The sequence below is a fragment of the Salvelinus namaycush genome, chromosome 37, assembly GCF_016432855.1.
Source record: "Salvelinus namaycush isolate Seneca chromosome 37, SaNama_1.0, whole genome shotgun sequence".
Taxonomy (NCBI): domain Eukaryota; kingdom Metazoa; phylum Chordata; class Actinopteri; order Salmoniformes; family Salmonidae; genus Salvelinus; species Salvelinus namaycush.
In genome coordinates this window covers 13651202-13672193 of record NC_052343.1, presented here as the reverse complement: position 1 = coordinate 13672193, position 20992 = coordinate 13651202, and the positions used below count along the sequence as shown (strand labels likewise).

The 20992-nt window shown below is 46.1% G+C and overlaps 1 protein-coding gene across 2 annotated transcripts; it reads left to right on the top strand.

The window, feature by feature from the left end:
• The first annotated feature begins 1407 nt into the window (after positions 1–1407).
• Positions 1408–18961, top strand: LOC120030819 (SWI/SNF complex subunit SMARCC1-like). 2 transcript variants are annotated; one of them, XM_038976273.1, is made up of 26 exons: positions 1408–1645; positions 3331–3450; positions 3679–3764; positions 3973–4147; positions 4253–4322; positions 4689–4758; positions 4871–4946; positions 5074–5199; positions 5447–5565; positions 5713–5843; positions 6485–6544; positions 6675–6712; positions 7762–7883; positions 7994–8065; positions 8227–8340; positions 8602–8755; positions 9045–9215; positions 9316–9574; positions 10133–10294; positions 11641–11696; positions 14170–14311; positions 14417–14586; positions 14979–15113; positions 16706–16973; positions 17166–17282; positions 17381–18961. In XM_038976273.1, exons 1-26 carry the CDS (start codon positions 1460–1462, stop codon positions 17470–17472), a joined length of 3291 nt encoding a protein of 1096 aa, XP_038832201.1. In that variant the 5' UTR covers positions 1408–1459; the 3' UTR covers positions 17473–18961. The 2 variants fall into 2 exon arrangements, with proteins under 2 accessions (XP_038832201.1, XP_038832202.1); XM_038976274.1 differs by having other exon boundaries at positions 5471–5565; positions 17381–17498.
• The last annotated feature ends 2031 nt before the right edge of the window (positions 18962–20992 follow it).

Here is a 20992-nt window from a genome sequence, read left to right as displayed (position 1 = left end):
AATAAATTTGATTTGATTTGATACATACAAGAAGTATACAAACAGACAATGATAACATATGCTAGGGTGTACAACAAATTACAGATTATACAAAGACCTTAAAAGATGCACACATATTGATTGTTTTAACAGCTTTCTTATTAGAAGAATGTAGAATGGTCTTAATGTACTGCTCGAATTCCTTCTAGAAAACACGGAAGAGTGTTTTTTTATTCGTGAATTTACATTTATGAATATGAAATTTTGCCATTAGCACAATTAGATTCATGAGGTAAAATTGTTTTTCTTTATCCTTTTTATAGTTAAGGAAACCAAGCAGCACATTCTCACATAAAAACAAAAGTCATGAAGAATATTAACAATTATAAAACTATGAATACCTTTCCATATTTTCTTTACATGTAGACAATGCCAAAATAAATGCTAAACCGTTTCTGGATGCTCAACACAAAAAGTACAGTTAATGTTAATGTATTTTTTGAGTTTCTTCAGGAAATGATTTGCAGGGAAATACTTATGAATCATTCTAAAAGAGACCTCTTTGACCTTGTTAACAAGCAGGTATTTGTGTGGTAATAACCAGGATTTTTCCCAACAGAAATGATTGACAAATGTATTCCAGAAAGTTGTGACATAAGGAATGGATACAATATCCATTTGAAATATAGATCTGTTGTTCTGAGGGAGCAAGGAGAAAACATGTTTTCCTATTGGAGAGTCAACTGGATTATGCGAGGGTAGGTCAAGAAGGTGAAGTCTGGTTAGTGGTTACACCTCTAAACAACATGAGAGTTCCAGATGGAATAGCATCAAAGACTATGGCGACCTCTCTGGGTATTGTAACGAGATAAAAATGCGTCATAATTGAGTAACATTCCTTCTATATTAAAAAGTTGTCTCACCAGCAGGATATGATTATGAAACCAGTTCTTAAAAAATAAAGACATGTTTCTATACAAAATATCCTTATTGTTCCAAATGAAATACCTATGCGGGAAACATTATGTTTATATATTAACGGCCACGCTAAGAATACTTGTCTATGAAAAGCAGATAATTTTGTAGGAACCGTATCAATGTTATAGTTACAAAGTAACATACATTTGAAGCCACCAAAACTGGAGAAGATATAATGCGGGATGAAATTCGATATTGAAGTTGGATTCTTTAAGAAATGTTTATCCCAATTTATCTTAAAAGTATTTTTCAAAGTATGAAAATCAAAAAAATGGAGACCACCATATTCATATGTGTTCATAACGACAGATTTCCTAATATAATGTGTACATTTTTCCAACCCTGACCTTCACACGGACTCTTCCCATATGAACCCTCTTTATCGCGAGATTCAGAAACTTTACGTTATTTACGAATATGCGCATGCGCACTCCCCCCCGAAAATTTGCTTGGTGAGTGACGCGGTTGAGAAGCGAAATAGCAGCGAACAGGACAAGAAACAATGGCGACAGCGGCAACTGCAGCGGGTGGAACGGGTTCAGGGGGACCTGCAGCCGGTCCTGTGGGCGTCGGTACTGCGGTGGGCCGTAAGAAAGATGGAGGTCCTTCGTCGAAATACTGGGAGTGCTCAGAAACGGTCTCTCAGATCGATTCGGTGCGCCAATGGATCGGGAAACACTACAAAAAGGTTAGCGAGCGCTGGTTTTAACCTCCATTGATTTCCATCGTCAAGGCACGCGTCTCTAGCACAATGGAAGTGCTATCTCTTTCAATCTATCGCTCCCATTAGGTACTTGTGGCAAACTAGATATTAATAGATAGCTAGTTTCATGCATCTAAAGATATCCATCACAACATTACCCAACAACATGAACATTACATGTCAAGCGATAGCTAGGCAAGCTAACATTAGCTGCTAACTGAACAGCTATCGTACCGTCCGTTTGATTTGTTGCACGGGCAACACTAACGTTAGCTGAAGAGTTGTCTGTTTGTGTAACCTACCAATCTAGGGTAGCAAGGTAACATAATTACTCCTGTTTTCATCTGACTCTATCTATCTGAGCGTAACGTTAGCTGGCTAGCTAACGTAACGAAAACTAGTTTAGGTAGGTAAGATAACTAGTTAGCATGTCTTGAGACGGTATCATTGATGTAAACATTGTTGTGGTGAACAGGTGTTGTGCCGAAAATCTCCCCCCTGCAGGAATCCCCCCCTTATAATTTCCTTGATTTTGTGGCTAGAGTCAAATACTTTCTGTGGCACACATCAGTCAAATACTTTATATATAACGAACTTCGTCAGGATAGGCAACCGAAATGCTTAATGAATGTATGTGTGTTATATTAAACATAGAGGGAGTAAAATGTTGGCAAGCAATAAACATTTCAGAACAACTATGGCTGAATTATTATCCTTACACTCTCAAAAATACTAGTCGAATAAGACATGGGAGAGATGACGAATTTTGGCAGCGAGATTTATTTATAGCCTAATTTATAGACTAATACAAATCAGTAGCGGATGTAGGTACGGAAGGCATCTTGCCGGTGCGCCCCCGGGGGCGGTCGGGCGCTATACAAGCTAGAACCGCCACATACACTTGAAACAAATAGCCAACCCGAAAACTGCAGACAAAAATGCTTTATGCTACTAAGATGAGTGAAATATTAGCTCAACGGAGTGAAGTGCAGAAATCTCAGCAAGCAAGCCACCGCAATGAACGCGAAGGGGGGAGATTTTCGGCACAACGCTGGCAAGGCACGGGACTTGATGTAATTAACAACATTGGTTAGCTACAGTAACATTGTGATTGACCAGAGAATAGCAGACAGGTCGATTGGTCCACTGATGACTTACATTTATGTCTAAGTAATTAGCTGAATCGTCTTGATGGGAAACCTCGACTACCTCATGTACTGAACTACTTTGCGCTGGAGACAACCAGTGTTCCACACACAACCAAGCAATGGCTGCCTTTGCTGACTGCAGCAAACCATCAAAACATCTCAGCGTGGCCGTGGATTTCCCAAAACAACTTTGTTGAAAAGAAGTAGCTAGCTACTGTAAACTATTTTCTACTGTATTTATTTTCTTGAAACTAGGGAGCCACTCTTTTCAGTGACCAGGGAAGGGGCCTCACTGAAAGAAAAAGTGATGTCATATCACCTCACATTTACCTAAGAAAGGCTGCTGTTTTGGTCTTATAGTATGATCTATCTACTCATGAGATCTTGTGTGTGCCTGCATTGGCCATGTGTTTGTCTGACCAATGTAGCCTAACACTTCTGTGGTCTCACAATATTCAATCCCTCCTTTGTCACCCATGAGTGTGCCGCCCTCACTAACTCAGTGGTTTTGTTGTGTCTCAGTATGTACAGGCAGACTCTCCCTCCAATAAGTCCCTGGCAGGGCTGGTGGTGCAGCTGCTTCAGTTCCAGGAAGATGCTTTCGGACGGAGGGTCAACAACCCTGCCCTCACCAAGTTACCTGTGAGTATCTCTTCCACTCGCGTCTTTACACCTGACCAGGTCGGGACAGGGACGGGACCTACACACACAGTGATATTTTTTGGGCAAGGGAAGTGTGGGCTGTAGAGTGTTATAGGGCTTCCCAATCACTTCTGCACATTTTGTGTCACAGTAGTTTGCCATGTCTTTATCTATCTGAGCTAGCTTGTGTGAATGTCCTTCGCCTTTTCTTCTGTATTGCCTCATCAGACCAAGAGCTTCCTGGACTTCAAGGCAGGGGGTGCTCTGTGTCATATCCTGGGCTCCACCTACAAGTTCAAGAGCGAGCAGGGCTGGTGAGTAGGGTCTTGATTTGAATACTTTTTAAAAAATGCATCATTTCCACCTTGGACTAATCATGTATATGTGGAATGAATAGTTGACACGTTCTTTCTCCTATGGAATCACATAGAAGGTAGCGGTTGCTCCAAGAGAGGGAGGGGAAAAGATGCCCTGTGGAGTTGATACTGTAAGTAACATGTTCTATCCCTCCTATCTGTGCAGGCGTAGGTTTGACCTGCAGAACCCCTCCAGGATGGACAGGAATGTGGAGATGTTCTTGAATGTAGAGAAGACCCTGGTTCAGAATAACTGCCTGACTCGACCAACCGTGTTCCTGGTGCCTGACATGGAGCAGAAGCAGGCCAATAAGCTGAAGGACATCATCAAAAGACACCAGGTAAGACACGCCCACCCAAATCGCACCAACCAATAGAAGGATTGTTTCACCACTCACCAGAAATTCAAATGGCATCATAAAGCTACTCTCCTTCCTTTCCTTTAGGGCTCCATCACTGAGGACAAGTCTAAGGCCACCCATCATATCTACCCCTCATCAACCCAGCAGGAGGATGGTAAGTGATGTGCTCTGCTGAGAAAGGAAATAAAGCTCCCCCCTGCAATGTATATATCATCTACTTTGTTACTTGGTCCCATGTGGCTCAGTTGGTAGAGTGTCTGCTAAATTGCTGAAATGTACAACAATTATATATTGTTATATACATATGCCTAAATTCTGGTGTAGTCTGGATTGTGCTGTATTCTTTGAATCTAATTCCTTATGGTCACCTTACAGAGGCTTATTCTACTCTCATATCACATTTCAAAGAAAGTGAAATGTGTGTATACAGTAATATACTATTATTAATACAGTAGTCTGTATGCATTACTCGAGGATGTGTGTGTATACGCTGATAAAAAGGTGTGTGTTTGTCTTGCAGAGGAGTGGCTGCGTCCGGTCATGCGCAAGGACAAGCAGGTGCTGGTGCACTGGGGCATGTACCCAGACAGGTGAGAGACTGGCACCGTTAGACTTCAGCTTTGCTGGTTCACTCTGCCCTCTTACACGTCCACCCACTGTGACCTGTTACTGACCTTTAACCCCTTTTCTCTGTGTGGTCAGTTATGACACCTGGGTGTCCACCAGCGACGTGGAGGGGGATGTGGAGGACCCACCCACCTCTGAGAAGCCCTGGAAGGTGAGGATGGAGCAGCCAGTCATGTTAATGTTTTATATAGGCCAAATCAACCCCTGCCTCCAGCCTGAAAAGTACTAGCAGACAACACCACCCTTGAGTAGTGGATACTCCTCTCCTCCTCTCCCAGGTGCATGCCAAGTGGGTCCTGGACACCGACGCCTTCAACGAGTGGATGAATGAGGAAGACTATGAGGTGGACGAGAACAAGAAGACTGTGAGCTTCCGCCAGAGGATCTTCCCAAAGGAGGAGGAGGTAGGCCAAACTCTGAGGTGTGTGTTATGGATTCTTAGGAAGTGTGTGTTTAAGTGAGTTGCTGCACCCTGTGGATTGTTGTCTTGTTTGTCTGTCTGTGTCGTGTCACCCATCCTTTCAAATTCTTCCTCTCCTCACCACCACATCCTCCCTCTTCTCCTCCTCCCCCGCTCCCCTCTGTGTGAGACCGTTCCATCCTCTCATTCTCTCTCTCTCTCACCTGGCCATCCCTCGTGGTTCTGATCAGTCTTCCCGTACACCCGATCGCAAGGAGCGCAAGGCCAACTCCGCCGGGAAGAAGAGGAGGCGCTCGCCATCTCCCCCGACCACCCCAGCCGAGTCCCGCAAGAAGGGTGGCAAGAAGGGGTGAGTCCCCCTATAGCCACAGATCTAGGACCAGCTTAACCTTCCCAAATCCTAACCTTAGCCATTAGGGAGAAAAACACTAAACTGACCATGGATCAGTGTCTTGGGAAAACTCCACCGACCCTTGACCTCTTCTCCTGTCCCCAGGAACCCTGCGTCTCACTGGAAGCGTCGTGGCCACCGTGGCGAGGAGGAGGAGGAGGAAGAGGACCTGACCAAGGACATGGAGGACCCCTCGCCTGTTCCCAGCATGGAGGAGGTCACTTTGCCCAAGAACGGTCAGTTGATTGTCCAACTCGTCCCTCTCATTGTCTCCCTCCCACATCTGCTCTCCTCCCTCTTGACCCTTCACTCTGTCTTCTTTCTCACCCATACCTCTCCTCCTCCTCGTGTTCCTCCCCTCTCTTCTCCTTCATTGGCTCAGTCACTCTAAATCACATGTTGTAAATCTCCCATTCTCTCTCTCATGGTCCTGTTTCTTTCTCTGTGCATCAATCTTATGCTTGTCACCATGTTGACTTGCAGTTTATTCCTCTCTGTAGTAACTGCAGTTTTTCCCCTGAATTATTTATTTTCTAACTGTTACACACCACACATGTACACTCTGTCCTTGCCAAGATGGCATGGAGTTGCCCGGGGGGACTTTCTTCAGTGGTGCATTGAATGGAGTGCTATTCGAGCTGGAAGTGCTCTAAGCCAAATGCACTTAACTAAAAATGGCCTTTTTGGACCCAGTCCCATCTGCAATGTCCCACTTCTGCAACCCCCCCCCCCCCTCCCTCTGTATCTATTTCCGTGGTTGCTTTTGAAAAGAGAGCTTACAAGAGAAAAGAGAGCCAATAGCCACTGTCAGTGTATTTCACCACTACCATACTCTCTGGCTATTCTTCAGCCTATTTGTCTTCTTCCCTGTCCTCAGTGAACTCTAAGAAAGACAGCGAGAACACCCCAGTGAAGGGAGGGGCAGTGGCTGATTTGGGTGAGTGTGTGTAGAACTATTTCAGTGTTTAAGTATCTACCTGTCCCTGTACTAAACTGTCAATCACCGAGATGTATTGTGTCAAGCAATGGATAGAGTGATGTCATAACGTCCCCTCTCTGTCTTCCAGATGATCTGGAGGATGACTCTGTGGTCTCTGGAGGCAAGGTAACACCAGCTTTTCCTTAACCTTTAATGATTGCCTCTAAATGCGGTCTCTTCTTCATCGTAAACTGTTCCCTATTCACCCACAACCATAGTCGTCATTGATAGATCTACGGTCAGATTATCCTAACCCCCACTTCTTAGCAAATCCAGAAGGGAGATGGAAAAATATCTCACCTGGTGTCTGTTTTAGATGCAATGTTTACCCATTTGTAGATTTGGTCCCGGTTTCCCGATAGCGATGGAACTTAGGCCTACGGCTGTTTTTAACAATGCATATTTCCTACAACTGCCGAAGACATGCATTTCCAAAAACACTACGCTGAGAGAACGGTCACGAAGTGCATCGTTGGAACATATGTCCATACTGATAGGATTGAAAGAGAGTGCTGGTTTCGATCAGCTTTCTCCATTCAAATCTTTCTTTAAAATTATAATTATTTCACAATACTGATGACGGATCAGCTCCTATTATCACTTACGGCTGCTAATATTGAGTCTGTTTATTATAATGCTTACCCAATGACAACGCACTAAGTCACCAATTTGTTACATCATTGCGCACGTTAGGCTACACATCATGAAATATATTGAGACAAATTAGACAGTAGCCTACACGTACTAAAATAGAACTCTGTTGTATCCATCGCAAAGATATTGGCAACTTTTGTATTGTAGTCAACTTTGTTCTGAAGTTATCAGCGGTCACAGACTGATAAATCATGTGATTCTATGTTTAGCGGAGGTCTACTGTGTATCAAGTGACGCGGGAGGGCAAAAAAGCCACTAACAATGCACTTAGCTGTTCTACGAGTGGTTTGAGGCATGCGTTAGATTACGAGTGTTTTCCAGTGCAGCGTTAACTCATTCAGATCCAGTTTTTCTACATTTGGGATGGGATTATTCCTGATTTAATCTGGAAATCCTGCTTTTCTAACGTTTTATCCTCTGTTCATATATAATAGAAACTGACCAAGAACTAGCCAAAATTCTGCTCTCCTTTCTTGCCTATGTTGATCTGATCCCATCCGTGTGACTGTTTCCCCCTGCAGGAGGAGGAGGAGCAGGGCAAGGCCGAGGTCAACCGCCTCATCGACTCCAGCGAGGACAACGTGACCGAGCAGACCCACCACATCATCATCCCCAGCTACGCCGCCTGGTTCGACTACAACTGGTGAGGATGGCCCCACTGTTCTTAGTGTGTGGGGAGTGTATCATGGGGGTGTTGGGGCTGTATTTTATGTTTGTGTCTTGAGTTTACCCCCCCGCCCCCTTCTCTTTCAGTATCCACGAGATTGAGAGGCGTGCACTGCCAGAGTTCTTCAACGGCAAGAACAAGTCCAAGTCCCCAGAAATGTGAGTCAGTGGAGAACACTGCCCAACACATCAACTCACTCAACCCATTAAAGAACTGCAGACGCACGCTTTCACTAAGAATCTTTCATCGTACAAAAACACCCATTGCTGTCTAACACATGGCATCCCTATTTTTTGCAAAATGTGTTTGTCCCTGTCAGATACCTGGCCTACCGTAACTTCATGATCGACACGTACCGGCTCAACCCCCAGGAGTACCTGACCTCCACCTCCTGCCGCAGGAACCTGACGGGAGACGTGTGTGCCGTCATGAGGTGAAGGGTCAAGGGGTTAACGTGAAATGGTTTCCCTAGGGCAGAAGTTAGAACATTGTTCGTCAGGGCACACCGTATGCAAGACACTTTGTAATGTGTGTTTTTTTTATAGGACACGTTTAGGTTGTCCCTTACTGTTCCAGTTAATTTTTTCCCGTTTGGTGCTTAATGAATATGACCCAGGTTTAGTTGGACTCACTGATCAAGAGTGATGATTGTGGAGTAAATTCTTTGCATATATCTGTCATGTCTCTCTACTAGGGTCCATGCGTTCCTGGAGCAATGGGGGCTGGTGAACTACCAGGTGGATGCTGAGAGTCGCCCCCTCCCCATGGGCCCCCCGCCCACCCCCCACTTCAATGTGCTGGCTGACACCCCCTCTGGCCTGACGCCGATGCACCACCGCCCCCCACAGGTTAGATAGACAACTACATGGAGCTATGGTCATATTTCTTTCATCTGTCTAGTCCTTTCAGGTTGTTGGATACTGAGGGAGTAGGGGCTAGGGGAAGGGTCTTTAAACCCAATCCTGTTAGTGCCGATAGCGAATTATATACAAATACACATACAGGCGTTGTGTGTATGTAACTGTTGATTTTGATTATTTAATGGGTCATACATGTTGTGAAAGTATTCACTGCATCCTCTGACCACCGTGTGATTCCTTTCAACCTCCTCCCCTGTCTCTCCATCCATCCTTCTAGATCCCCTCTGGCCAGCAGATGCTCAACTTCCCAGAGAAGGGCAAAGACAAGCCCTCTGACATGCAGAACTTTGGCCTGCGTAATGACCTCTACTCCAAGAAGAACCCCAAGAGTAAAGGAACCAGCGGCGGCCGGGAGTGGACCGAGCAGGAGACTCTGCTCCTATTGGAGGTATGTCAGTCACAACAGACCAGCTGACCAATCACAAACATAATCTAAAACCTACCAGCCTATCAGAACCCTTCTCATTCCTCTATCTCCTCCCTACCAGGCTCTGGAGATGTACAAAGACGACTGGAACAAGGTGTCGGAGCACGTGGGCTCGCGCACCCAGGACGAGTGTATCCTGCACTTCCTGCGTCTGCCCATCGAGGACCCTTACCTGGAGAACTCTGAGTCGTCCCTGGGCCCCCTGGCCTACCAGCCCGTACCCTTCAGCCAGTCAGGCAACCCCGTCATGAGCACCGTGGCCTTCCTGGCCTCCGTGGTGGACCCCCGTGTGGCCTCCGCTGCTGCCAAGGCAGCCCTGGGTACGTGTTGTGGGGACTGGGTACGTGTTGTGGGGACTGGGTACGTGTTGTGGGGACTGGGTACGTGTTGTGGGGACTGGGCACGTGTTGTGGCGACTGGGTACGTGTTGTGGCGACTGGGTACGTGTTGTGGGGACTGGGTACGTGTTGTGGGGACTGGGCACGTGTTGTGGCGACTGGGCACGTGTTGTGGCGACTGGGCACGTGTTGTGGGGACTGGGCACGTGTTGTGGGGACTGGGCACGTGTTGTGGGGACTGGGCACGTGTTGTGGCGACTGGGCACGTGTTGTGGCGACTGGGCACGTGTTGTGGCGACTGGGCACGTGTTGTGGCGACTGGGTACGTGGGTCATTTGCAAGGGTGTTTTATCACAATGTGTTGATTCACAAAATATATATTTTTAATTTGTATGTAATATCACGCTTCATGTAGTGTGTCGTAATGACACGGTTGTGTGTGTAATATCGCTGTGTGTTTGAACATATCTGTGTGTGTGTGGAGGAACTATCACAAGGTGTGAGTCTGTAGCTAACTACAGTGTCTCCCTCTCTCTCCAGAGGAGTTTAGCCGTGTGCGTGAGGAGGTGCCAGCAGAGCTGGTGGAGGCCCATGTGAAGAAGGTGCAGGAGGCGGCCCGCAGCACGGGAAAGGTAGACCCCGCCTATGGCCTGGAGAGCAGCGGCATCGCAGGAACCGCCCCCGAGGAGCCTGAGAAGACCGGTAAAACACACACTCAGAGCAGAACACATGCATTCAGATATACGTACACACACAGTCGCACATTTGCAAAGATAGATAAAAAATACTCTTGTGCGTACACAAACATAAAAACGATCACACAATCACAACATTGATCGGGAGGGGGGGAAACAATAGATATATTGGGATATTTTTTTTTGTACTGTTTTGTCAAGATCACTATTTTTGCGCTAGTTGGTTGTACCTGCACCAAAACTCCAGTATTTTTTCTTCATAGCTCATATCTTTTTAAATAAGGAGCCAATTTGATATCGGCAATTTTATTTCCATGACTGATAGACTCGTTTTCATGGCTCTCTTGTCTCTCGGCAGAAGACCTCTGGTGAGCAATTTGTTTGGAACATCAAATCTCAATAAAGTCACAGTATCGAATAGCAATACATATAGAATCGTGTAAACACACAGGCCTTCATATAAACACACAAAGCATTCTCTCATCACATACATCCAACATACTCATGCATGCAATACTCACTCACACAAAATACCAACCCATATACACACCCCCCACATTTAGACGGAGTACTGAGTGTTACCAGTGGAGGGCAGCAAATGGCCAAGACACAGACAGACCACAGCTAACAGGTTAGGGCGAGGCTGCTCGTAGCCAGCTGTTCGCAGGTCACCTAGACCTTATACCTACCTCCTGCGTGTGTGTGCGCTCACGTGGGTAAAGCCAGATGTGTATTCTCACCAATACATTTTGAGGTACCCGCTGAAATCAGGATGGCCAGTGGGGGGCGACGTAGAGGTTTCTTCAGAGTGTTATGTCTATGTGTCCGGCTGTCGTGGTAACCAGTGGATTAGAACAGCAGATGGGGCGTGGGGGAAGGGGTTGAAACTGGGTCAACACACTATGCTACGGCCTCAATGCCTGGTACACACACAGCAATCGCTCAATCAGCAATTATACATGAATAAATACATGTTACACATACATGCATTAACAACTAATAAATAGCCTAAATGCATTCAATACCCTCCCCAAAGCAGTCTACCATCTCTCATACAGGTCAATACTCGCATAGTAAAAATGCTCCCAAATGCACATGCGGACATGTTGTTTTTCAAACACACACATTCATGCACTCTCACTCGGCATCGACTCGCTCACTTTCTCCCACATTTGCACAAACGCTCGCACGCACACACACATACTGTCATTCCTAACCACAGTAATGTCTGAATCATGGTGAGGTTCTACTTAGGATGCGTCATCTGTTTGTGATCAGTTTCTCTGAGAGATGTCTTGTTCTTTGTCTAGCCCTCTTCTCAAAGCCCCTCCCTCTCTCTCCCTGTCACTGTAGAGCCAGCAGAGACGGAGAAGATGGAAACAGACTCCGACTCCCAGCAGCCTGACAAGGTGAGACGGCCCAGGGGTGAGGTCTTTAGTTTAGTTTATTAATTCAACCATAAAAAAAATCTAAAACAGCACACATAAAACTGAAAAAGCCATACATGCACATGAGTTATATCATGGAGGATAACGCACAATAAAGTCTGGGACTTATTTCCATTGTTAAATCATGGAGGATAACGCACAATAAAGTCTGGGACTTATTTCCATTGTTAAATCATGGAGGATAACGCACAATCAAGTCTGGGACTTATTTCCATTGTTAAATCATGGAGGATAACACACAATCAAGTCTGGGACTTATTTCCATTGTTAAATCATGGAGGATAACACACAATCAAGTCTGGGACTTATTTACATTGTTTAATCATGGAGGATAACACACAATCAAGTCTGGGACTTATTTACATTGTGATCCTCTTGAAACAAGATGGCAAGGCAAGATGGAACACGGTTGAACACAGTATGACAGCGAGATAATGTAACAAAGAAGAACAACATCCATCTCATCATTGCAGTTACATCGTAGGGGACATTCATATGTGCACAGAAGACATCAAACAGTTTTTAACTTTATTTTTAACGCTGGCAGTCGTACAGTCTGCCCCTCCATTTACTACTCTCCGTCTTTCGCTTACTCTATTCTCCATCCATCCTATCTCTGTGTTTAGGATGGCCACGGGGCAAATGTAACGCCACAGATAACGTTAGCAGGAGTTAGCCATGCATCGTTGACCACTGGTTGAAATCTTCATTAACCTTCACTAGCCATCGCCTATCCACGCAGGTTCTAGTCCCGATGGCTTTACTGCAGGCTTTTTGAAATGCAGGGAATTAGCTTTGACCCTTGTTCGGTTTTGTATATTTTTCTCCTTGGCTCTCAAGGACCTGTCTAGCTATAGTCTTCAGTTAGGTGTTTCTCAGTTCTGACCTGCATACACATTGTATTCAGAACGCTTGACCTTTTCCTAATTTTGTTACGTTACAGCCTTATTCTATAATTGATTAAATTGTTTTTTTCCCTCTGCCTTATCGACACACAATACCCCATAATGACAAAGCAAAAACAAGTAAAACATATTATTATTTTTTTAACTTAAGTATTCAGACCATTTGCTCAATACTTTAAAGCACATTTGGCAGTGATTACAGCCTTCAGTCTGTTGCTACAAGCTTGGTACACCTGTATTTGTGGAGTTCCTGCAGATCCTCTCAAGCTCTGTCAGGTTGGATGGGGAGCTTCGCTGCACAGCTATTTTCAGGTCTCTCCAGAGATGTTTGATCGGGTTCAAGTCTGGGCACTGGCTGGGCATCTCAAGTACTTTCAGAGACTTGTGCCGAAGCCACTCCTGTGTTATCTTGGCTGTGTGCTTAGGGTCGTTGTCCTTTTGGAAGGTGATTCTTCACCCCAGTCTGAGGTCCTGAGCACTCTGGAGCAGGTTTTCATCAAGGATCTCGCTGTACCCTGCACCGTTCATCTTTGCCTCGATCCTGACTAGTCTCCCTGTACCTGCCGCTGAAAACCATCCTCACAGCATGACGCTACCACCACCATGCTTCACCGTAGGGATGATGACAGGTTTCCTCCAGATGTGATGCTTGGCAAAGAGTTCAATCTTGGTTTCATCAGACCAGAGAATCTTGTTTTGTCATGGTCTGAGAGTCTTTAGGTGCCTTTTGTCAAACTCCAAGCGTGCTGTCATGCCTTTTACTGAGGAGTGGTTTTGTCTGGCCACTCTACCATAAAGGCTTGATTTGGTGGAGTGCTGCAGAAATGGTTGTCCTTCTGGAATGCTAGAGCTCTGTCAGTGATCATCTGGTTCTTGGTCACCTCCCTGACCAAGGCCCTTCTCCCCGATTGCTCAGTTTGGCTGGGCGGCCAGCTCTAGGAAGAGACTTGGTGGTTCCAAACTTCTTCCATTTAAGAATGATGGAGGCCACTGTGTCCTTGGGGACCTTCAATACTGCAGAAATGTTTTGGTACCCTTCCCCAGATCTGTGCCTCGACACAGTCCTGTCTCTGAGCTCTACGGACAATTCCTTCGACCTAGGCTTGGTTTTTGCTCTGACATGCGCTGTCAATTGTGGGACCTTTATATAGACAGGTGTGTGCCTTTCCAAATCATGTCCAATCAATTGAATTTACTGTAGGTGGACTCCCAAATTGTAGAAACATCTGAAGAATGATCAATGGAAACAGGATGCACCGGAGCTCAATTTCGAGTCTCATAGCAAAGGGTCTGAATACTTATGTAAATAAGCTATTTCTGTTTTTTATAAATTTGCTAACATTTCTAAAAACCTGTTTTTGCTTCGTCATAGTGTGTAGATTGCTGAGGATTTTTATTTATTTAATCCATTTTAGAATAAGGCTGTAACATATCACAATGTGGAAAAAGTGAAGGGGTCTGAATACTTTCCGAAGGCTCTGTAAATATAATCAGCTGTAACGCCACAGTCTTACCTGTCTCTGTCTCAGGCTGAGTCTAAGGATGAGGCGGAGAAGCCCAGTGAGTCTGCTGAGAAGCTGGCTGAGGGAGAGAAGGTGAAGAGCGAGATGACCGAGCCGTCGGAGCGGGAGGAGGGAGAGAGCGAGGGAGGAGAGGGCAAGGCTTCAGCAGGTAGAGTAGATGGCTATTCCGCTTCGATTGAATCATCCATTTTTGGGGGAGGGTCGTATAAGTCCAGCATTGACTTGATTGATAATGTTTATGCAATGTTTTCAGACAAAGACGAGGAGGCCATGGAGACCTCGGAGGAAGACAAGGAGAAGGAGGAGCAGGGAACGATGGAAGAGGAGGAAGAGGAGAGGAAGAAGCTAGAGCCGGACGGAGGGGAGGGTAACATTGCCACTGCAGCCGCCGCTGCCCTCGCCTCAGCTGCCACCAAGGCCAAGGTGAGCTTCTTCCAGAGGGCCATGGGGATAGCACTTTGTATATCGAGCCCTGAAACTACACCGCAAGCATAGCGCTAGCTTTCGGTATGTGCTGTTTTTGGTGTTTGAAACCAGAAGTAGCAAACGGAGGCAGAAATCAAAAGCGAGAGCCGACTTGTCAGTTGGGAAACGTCAACGAAATGCTTGAAATAGACTTGAGGCCTTAACAGATGCTTCAGCAGCTCCAGCTCCATTCACTCATGCTATGCTTGCGCTGCCGGTGTAGCATCTCATTGATCGGTGTGTCCGTTTTACCCACGGCTCAAAAGCGCTTGCGCTACTACCTGGCCAGTCTAGTTTGGCGAAGCTTTATATTTCTGTTACATCTCTTTCCTCTGTATTTCTCCCTGTAGCACCTGGCGGCGGTGGAGGAGAGGAAGATCAAGTCTCTGGTGGCTCTGCTGGTGGAGACTCAGATGAAGAAGCTGGAGATCAAGCTCAGACACTTTGAGGAGCTGGAGACCATCATGGACCGAGAGAAAGAGGCTGTAAGTAGTGGCACCGAGGTGGATTGTGGGAAACGTAGTTCAGTGGGAGACTGCATGCTGGGTTGAAGTCGCTTGTAGTTTCAGACCCCTTTGGGGTGTGAAAGGATTGGATATGCATCTTGATTGTAGTGGTATCTAGGCTATATCAGTGTCAGTTGTCATCCATCCAGGCATTTCAGAGATGTGTGTGAGGGAGAGCCAACGACAGATGGATAACTTGGAAGGACAAAGAGCTGCTTTTGGGAGTGGGCCTATATCTACAACATGAGCAGACGTGAAAAGTGTCAATATTAAACGTTTGCATTAATAATTGGTGGTAATTATGAGGGGTAGTTGCAGAGTACACAGAGGATAGTAGAGTAAAGAGCATGCAAGCCTATGAAGGGAAAGCGCTTTGGGGGGGGATCAGGCATCGTTGCTTTGTCCATTTGGGTACACATGGTTTAAGAGCAGTAAAATAAGTTAGTCAACTAACTGCTGGGTAGATAGTGGGCCTCTAGTCCAGTGGAAAGTGTTTGTGTCAGGAGTGTAAAACTGTAAAGCGTGGAGCTGCTGTGGACCGCAGCCCAGTTGAACAGCCTGATAAATAGTGCATGAAAAAGCCAGCCAGCCGTTACATAACCCTCTGGAACAGCACCCAGGCTGCCTCCCTCCTACCGTTACCACAGGCTGTAAACACTGGGTTACACACACACACACTCTCATACGCACACTGTGTCTCTGTCTTAGACATACACACACACACACACACACTAAATAAGGGCACTCCTCACTGTCTTACTACTCCACACTTTTCCACCACTACAAATGTACTTAACAGGGCACACACAGGGAATAGACTTCCTCACCTCCTTCCATCTCTTTCTCCACCTCTCTCCATCCCTGTGTCTCTGTAGGGTTTCTGGTAATGGAATTCACCCGTTGATTCCGTGTCAGAGAGAGTGTTAGTGGTTTATTGCATGCAATCAATCCCTTTATCGACATTTCCAGCCATTGCTCCCCCTCTCCTTCCTGCTTCCAGAGTGGTCCTGTTTCACTGCCCCCTCTCTTCCTCCCCACAGTCTCATTCCATTGCTTTTCCTCTCTCCTTCCTGCTTCCAGAGTGGTCCTGTTTCACTGCCCCCTCTCTTCCTCCCCACAGTCATTCCATTGCTTTTCCTCTCCTTCCTGCTTCCAGAGTGGTCCTGTTTCACTGCCCCCTCTCTTCCTCCCCACAGTCATTCCATCGCTTTTCCTCTCCCGCTGTACCGCTCTTCCCCTCTGTCATAATGTCAGCTATCGTGATCAGCTTGTCTTTATAGCTTATACTCTTTAATTATTTCCTTTCTCTTCTTATTCCTCTCCTTCGTTCTTTGATTTATCAATCCATGAAATGAAGCTGTTTCTGTATCATCACCCTGCTCCATATACCACTGTTGACTTGATGTATCGCTCTCTCGCTCTGTGTTCAATTAAATTAGCTTTATTGACATGATTATCTTTTCAAAGTGACACTATGAGTAATGATCAACCTTATGTCCTTGTGGACAGTGGGCTTTTGAGAATGATAATCATGATTAATAGTATAAAATTATGATCTCCCCCCCCTCCAGTTGGAGTTGCAGAGGCAGCAGCTGCTGACGGAGCGCCAGGCCTTCCACATGGAGCAGCTGAAGTATGCTGAGATGAAGGCCCGCCAGCAGATGGAGCAGCAGCAGGCCAACGCAGCGGCCCAGGGCCCCGCACCCCACCATGGTCCCCCAGGGCCAGGCATGCACCACGGACCCTCCCACCACGGACCCCCTCCCGCCATGCACTCCGGACACGGCCCCCCCGGACCCGGGTTCCACCCCATGGGTCCCCACCACCCGCAACAGACAGGTAAGGACACACACACACAGGAGCACACCATTTCTCAGCAAAGAGGCACACAAAAGTCCTGGAACTATATCCAAGGCAAGGGAATAACACCAAATATTAGCTAGGAAACATTAGCCTGTTTTCAAAAACATGTTCCAGCACACTGATTCTGTGATAGGCCAAGAGTCTCACCAAGCCTCTCCTTCTGTTTAGGACCAATGGGAGGGCCCGGTCAGCCCATTCCAGGGCGCATGATGCCTGGCGGCCCCCCCACTGGCAGCATGCCTCCCATGATGGGTCCCCGCCACCCTGGAGCCCCCAACGGCATGTGTGAGTACACTATCCGTATCCGCCTTCCAGATCCTACTCAGCCAGAAAGTGTGTGTTGGTGTGTCCCATTCTCAAACCAGTGTGTTCTCTGTCCTCAGACCCTGGCCCCTCGCCTGTACAGCCTGATGGTATGCTCCCAGTGTCTGTGGGACCTCAAGCGGCAGCCCCAGCACGAGTTGCTGACAACTAAGATCCCTGCCCCCAAACAAACACACACCAACACACACACACACACCTCTTGTAAAACCTCAGCTCATTGATGGCCTTGCCACTGGCTAGGTGTTTTCTCAACTCCAAAAACTCCTCCTGGCTTACACACACACACACACACCTCCCTCTCAGGGCACAGCGTCAAGGGGGCTGTGACTCTGGCCCTCCTAGTAAGAACACTGTTTTCTCCTCAGTCAGTCTGGTGTGGGGCAGATCAGATGGGCTCCTCCCAGTCATTTTAAAGAATATATTGTGTTTGTTCTCTATTTAAAAGAATATGAAGCTAATATTTTGGGAGAAAATCAGAGAACTCCCACTTTTCCTTCTTTCCTCTCACCTTTTAGAATGACACTAGTCTCTTCCTCTCCTTCAGCGCAACACCAACATCCCCTCTCTTCCTCCCTCTCCCTCGCGTCTTCCCCCCAACACAACACCAGGGGAGCTGGTTGATCATTTAGGGACGTGTGTTGTGTACTGTAATGAATGGGATCATGAGGGTTTCCTTCGACACACACAGAGGGGACCAGTAACCCTCCCCTCACACACACACTCTTCTCACTGAGAATCTACCTCTCCACTTCGCTCTTCTGAAGCTAAAACACTGTAGTCCGAAGTGTGTGTTCAGTTGTTCGTTGTTGGCGTGTCAGGAGAGCAGAATGTGCGTACAGCAGAGACGGGTGTTTGATGACTGTCTGCTGGGCTGCTCTGCCCCCCCCCCCCCCCCCTCACCACCCATAGCCCCCACCAGCCAGGCGTAGCACTGTACTACTCACACACTTCACTGAACCCTGCTCTAGTACACTGGGGGCTGCTCACACACAGGCCTAATATCCCACTGACCTTCATCCATCCTTTTAGTGAGCTAGGTATGGTGATATAGTTGTAGTTAAAAACCATGTGCTCTTCCTCAGTGGTGGAGTGGGCTTCTGGCTGTTCTGGTGCTGATAATGTAGCTGCTGCCGCTACCTAGCGCTACCTCTCTTCATCCATCTCTATTCATTTCAACACCCCTCTACACCTTTCTGCTACCTCTGCCTCCTCCCCTTCTTTGTCTGTCTGCTACCTCTCTAGAACTGCTCTTGCTCTCTGCTAGCTACCTCTCTGATCTACGCACCCCTCTGCTACCTCTAGTACCCCTCTCTCATTTGCTGCCCACGTGACTGCTGCATTACTGTTACCCTCTCCCCTCAGGTAGAATATCACACACGCATACACACAGCATCTCTCTCACGCTCTCACATACTTCCTCATTCAAGGTCTTTTCAGTCTGTTATATCACAAATGATGAGAACCCCCTTACATCTTGTATCTTTTTTCAGTTTTATGTATTTTTAAGAATAAACTTTGTGTAGATTGAGTTATCTTTGTTCTTGGAAGTTTGTAGCATTTTTTTTTATTTTATTGTTTATTCGGGTTTGTTGGTACTTGGACCTGGACAATGTCTAATAAATTGTTTTTGTATGAAGTGATGTCTGATATTTTCAGTAGTTCATTTATTCTGAACTAAATGTTGGATTTTGTTCTTACACTTGTTCGGTTTTTATAGATTTGTATTATTTCAGGGAGTGTAAAATATCTAGACTAGAGCATGACGAAATGCTCACGTTATCCTGGGAAATAGTTAAGAATATTCTCTTTCTTTCCTATCTTTCTCTATACATATTTCGGGGTAGAAATGTTATGGTTGCAAAAAATAACTAAAGCCATATTTCATATTAAACACTGTCTGACACACAACCACACCTCAAACCAAAAAAGTCTAATTTTGTCTGGTGAGGGGTCTAGGACAAAGGCAAGGTGCTATACAGGGGAGAGATGGTCTTTGTGTAGTTGTTTTGCTGCTTAGGCTTTTATGCAGCAGCTGCAAATGCATATGAGGAAAAATGATAACCGCGTCTATTCATCCTGGTGTCATTTAAACTCTAATCCCAGGCAGCCAGCACTGTAATCTGGCGAGAGAGGGGGGGGGGGTTTCTCTGCCCATGGAGATTGGCCAGGAGGATGTTATTGAGAGGGATGAGGGACGATTATGTCTTGGGTTGGGAGGGGTGTTGTTTTTTGTTTTTTTATCTGAGCAGCCGTAGAGGAGGGAAACCATGATCACGCAGTACAGATGCAGTAATGACAAAGCATCACCCTTTAGAACAGAGTTAGGCAACCCTGGTCCTGGAGGGTCACAAGCACTTCATGTTTTTGATTTAACCAACCTGGAAGACCGGGTGTGTTGAATTTAGGCAATCACTGAACTGATCAATCAACTCAGATGGTCAGGTGTGGTGCCTGAAACAGAACAGGGTTGCATACCCCTACTCTGTAAGATCTACTTCTCTTCACATAAACAGGCTCAATGTTTTGAACAGGTCCTCTCCAGATCTGAAAGGGCATCTACACTGAACAAAAATGTAAACGCAACATGTAAAGTGTTAGAAAATCCCAGAAATGTTCCATATTTCTCAAATGTTCTGCACAAATTTGTTTACTTACCTGTTAGTGCGCATTTCTACTTTGCCAAGATAATCTATCCACCTGACAGGTGTGGCATATCAAGAAGCTAATTAAACAGCATGATCATTACACAGGTGCACCTTGTGCTGGGGACACACCACAGACGTCTCAATTTTTGAGGGAGTGTGCAGTTGGTATGAGAGCTGGTGCCAGACAATTGAATGTTAATTTCTCTACCATAAGCCGCCTCTAAATGGTTTTAGATAATTTGGCAGTACGTCCAACCGGCCTCACAACTGCAGACCACGTGTATGGCGTCGTGTGGGCGAGCGGTTTGCTGATGTCAACGTTGTGAACAGAGTGACCCATGGTGGTAGTGGGGTTATGGTATGGGCAGCTACAGTCAACAAGCACAAGTGGATTTTATCGATAGAAATTTGAATGTACAGAGATACCGTGTTGAGATCCTGAGGCCCATTGTCGTTCCATTTATCAGCCACCATCACCTCATGTTTTAGCATGATATTGCACAGCCCCATGTCGCAATGATCTGTACACAATTCCTGGAATCTGAAAATGGCCTGCATACTCACCAGACATGTCACACATTGAGCATGTTGGGGATGCTCTGGATCGACGTGTACGATAGCGTGTTCCGCTAATATCCAGCAACTTTGGACAGCCATTGAAGAGGAGTGGGACAACATTTCACAGGCCACAATCAACAGCCTGATCAACTCTATGCGAAGGAGATGTCACGCTGCATGAGGTGGTCACACTGAGTGGTTTTCTGATCCACGCCCCTACCATTTTTTTGTAAGGTATCTGTTGCCAACAGATTCATATCTGTATTCCCAGTCATGTGAAATCCATAGATTATGGCCCAATGAATTTATTTCAATTGACTGATTTCCATATCTGAACTGTAACTCAGTAAAATCTTTTAAATTGTTGTATGTTGAGTTTACATTTTGGTCTAGTATAAAAGCATGGCAATATGGTGGACAGGACACCTATCCAGTCCTTGTGTTTTACCAGTGGTCACAGAGGAAAGA

Coding starts and splice junctions, on each gene's coding strand:
- LOC120030819 (XM_038976273.1), top strand. CDS start 1,460: ATGGCGACAGCGGCAACTGCAGCGGGTGGAACGGGTTCAGGGGGACCT. Junction 4,148..4,252: donor ACATCATCAAAAGACACCAG/GTAAGACACGCC, acceptor CCTTTCCTTTAG/GGCTCCATCACTGAGGACAA. Junction 14,312..14,416: donor AGAGGGCAAGGCTTCAGCAG/GTAGAGTAGATG, acceptor CAATGTTTTCAG/ACAAAGACGAGGAGGCCATG.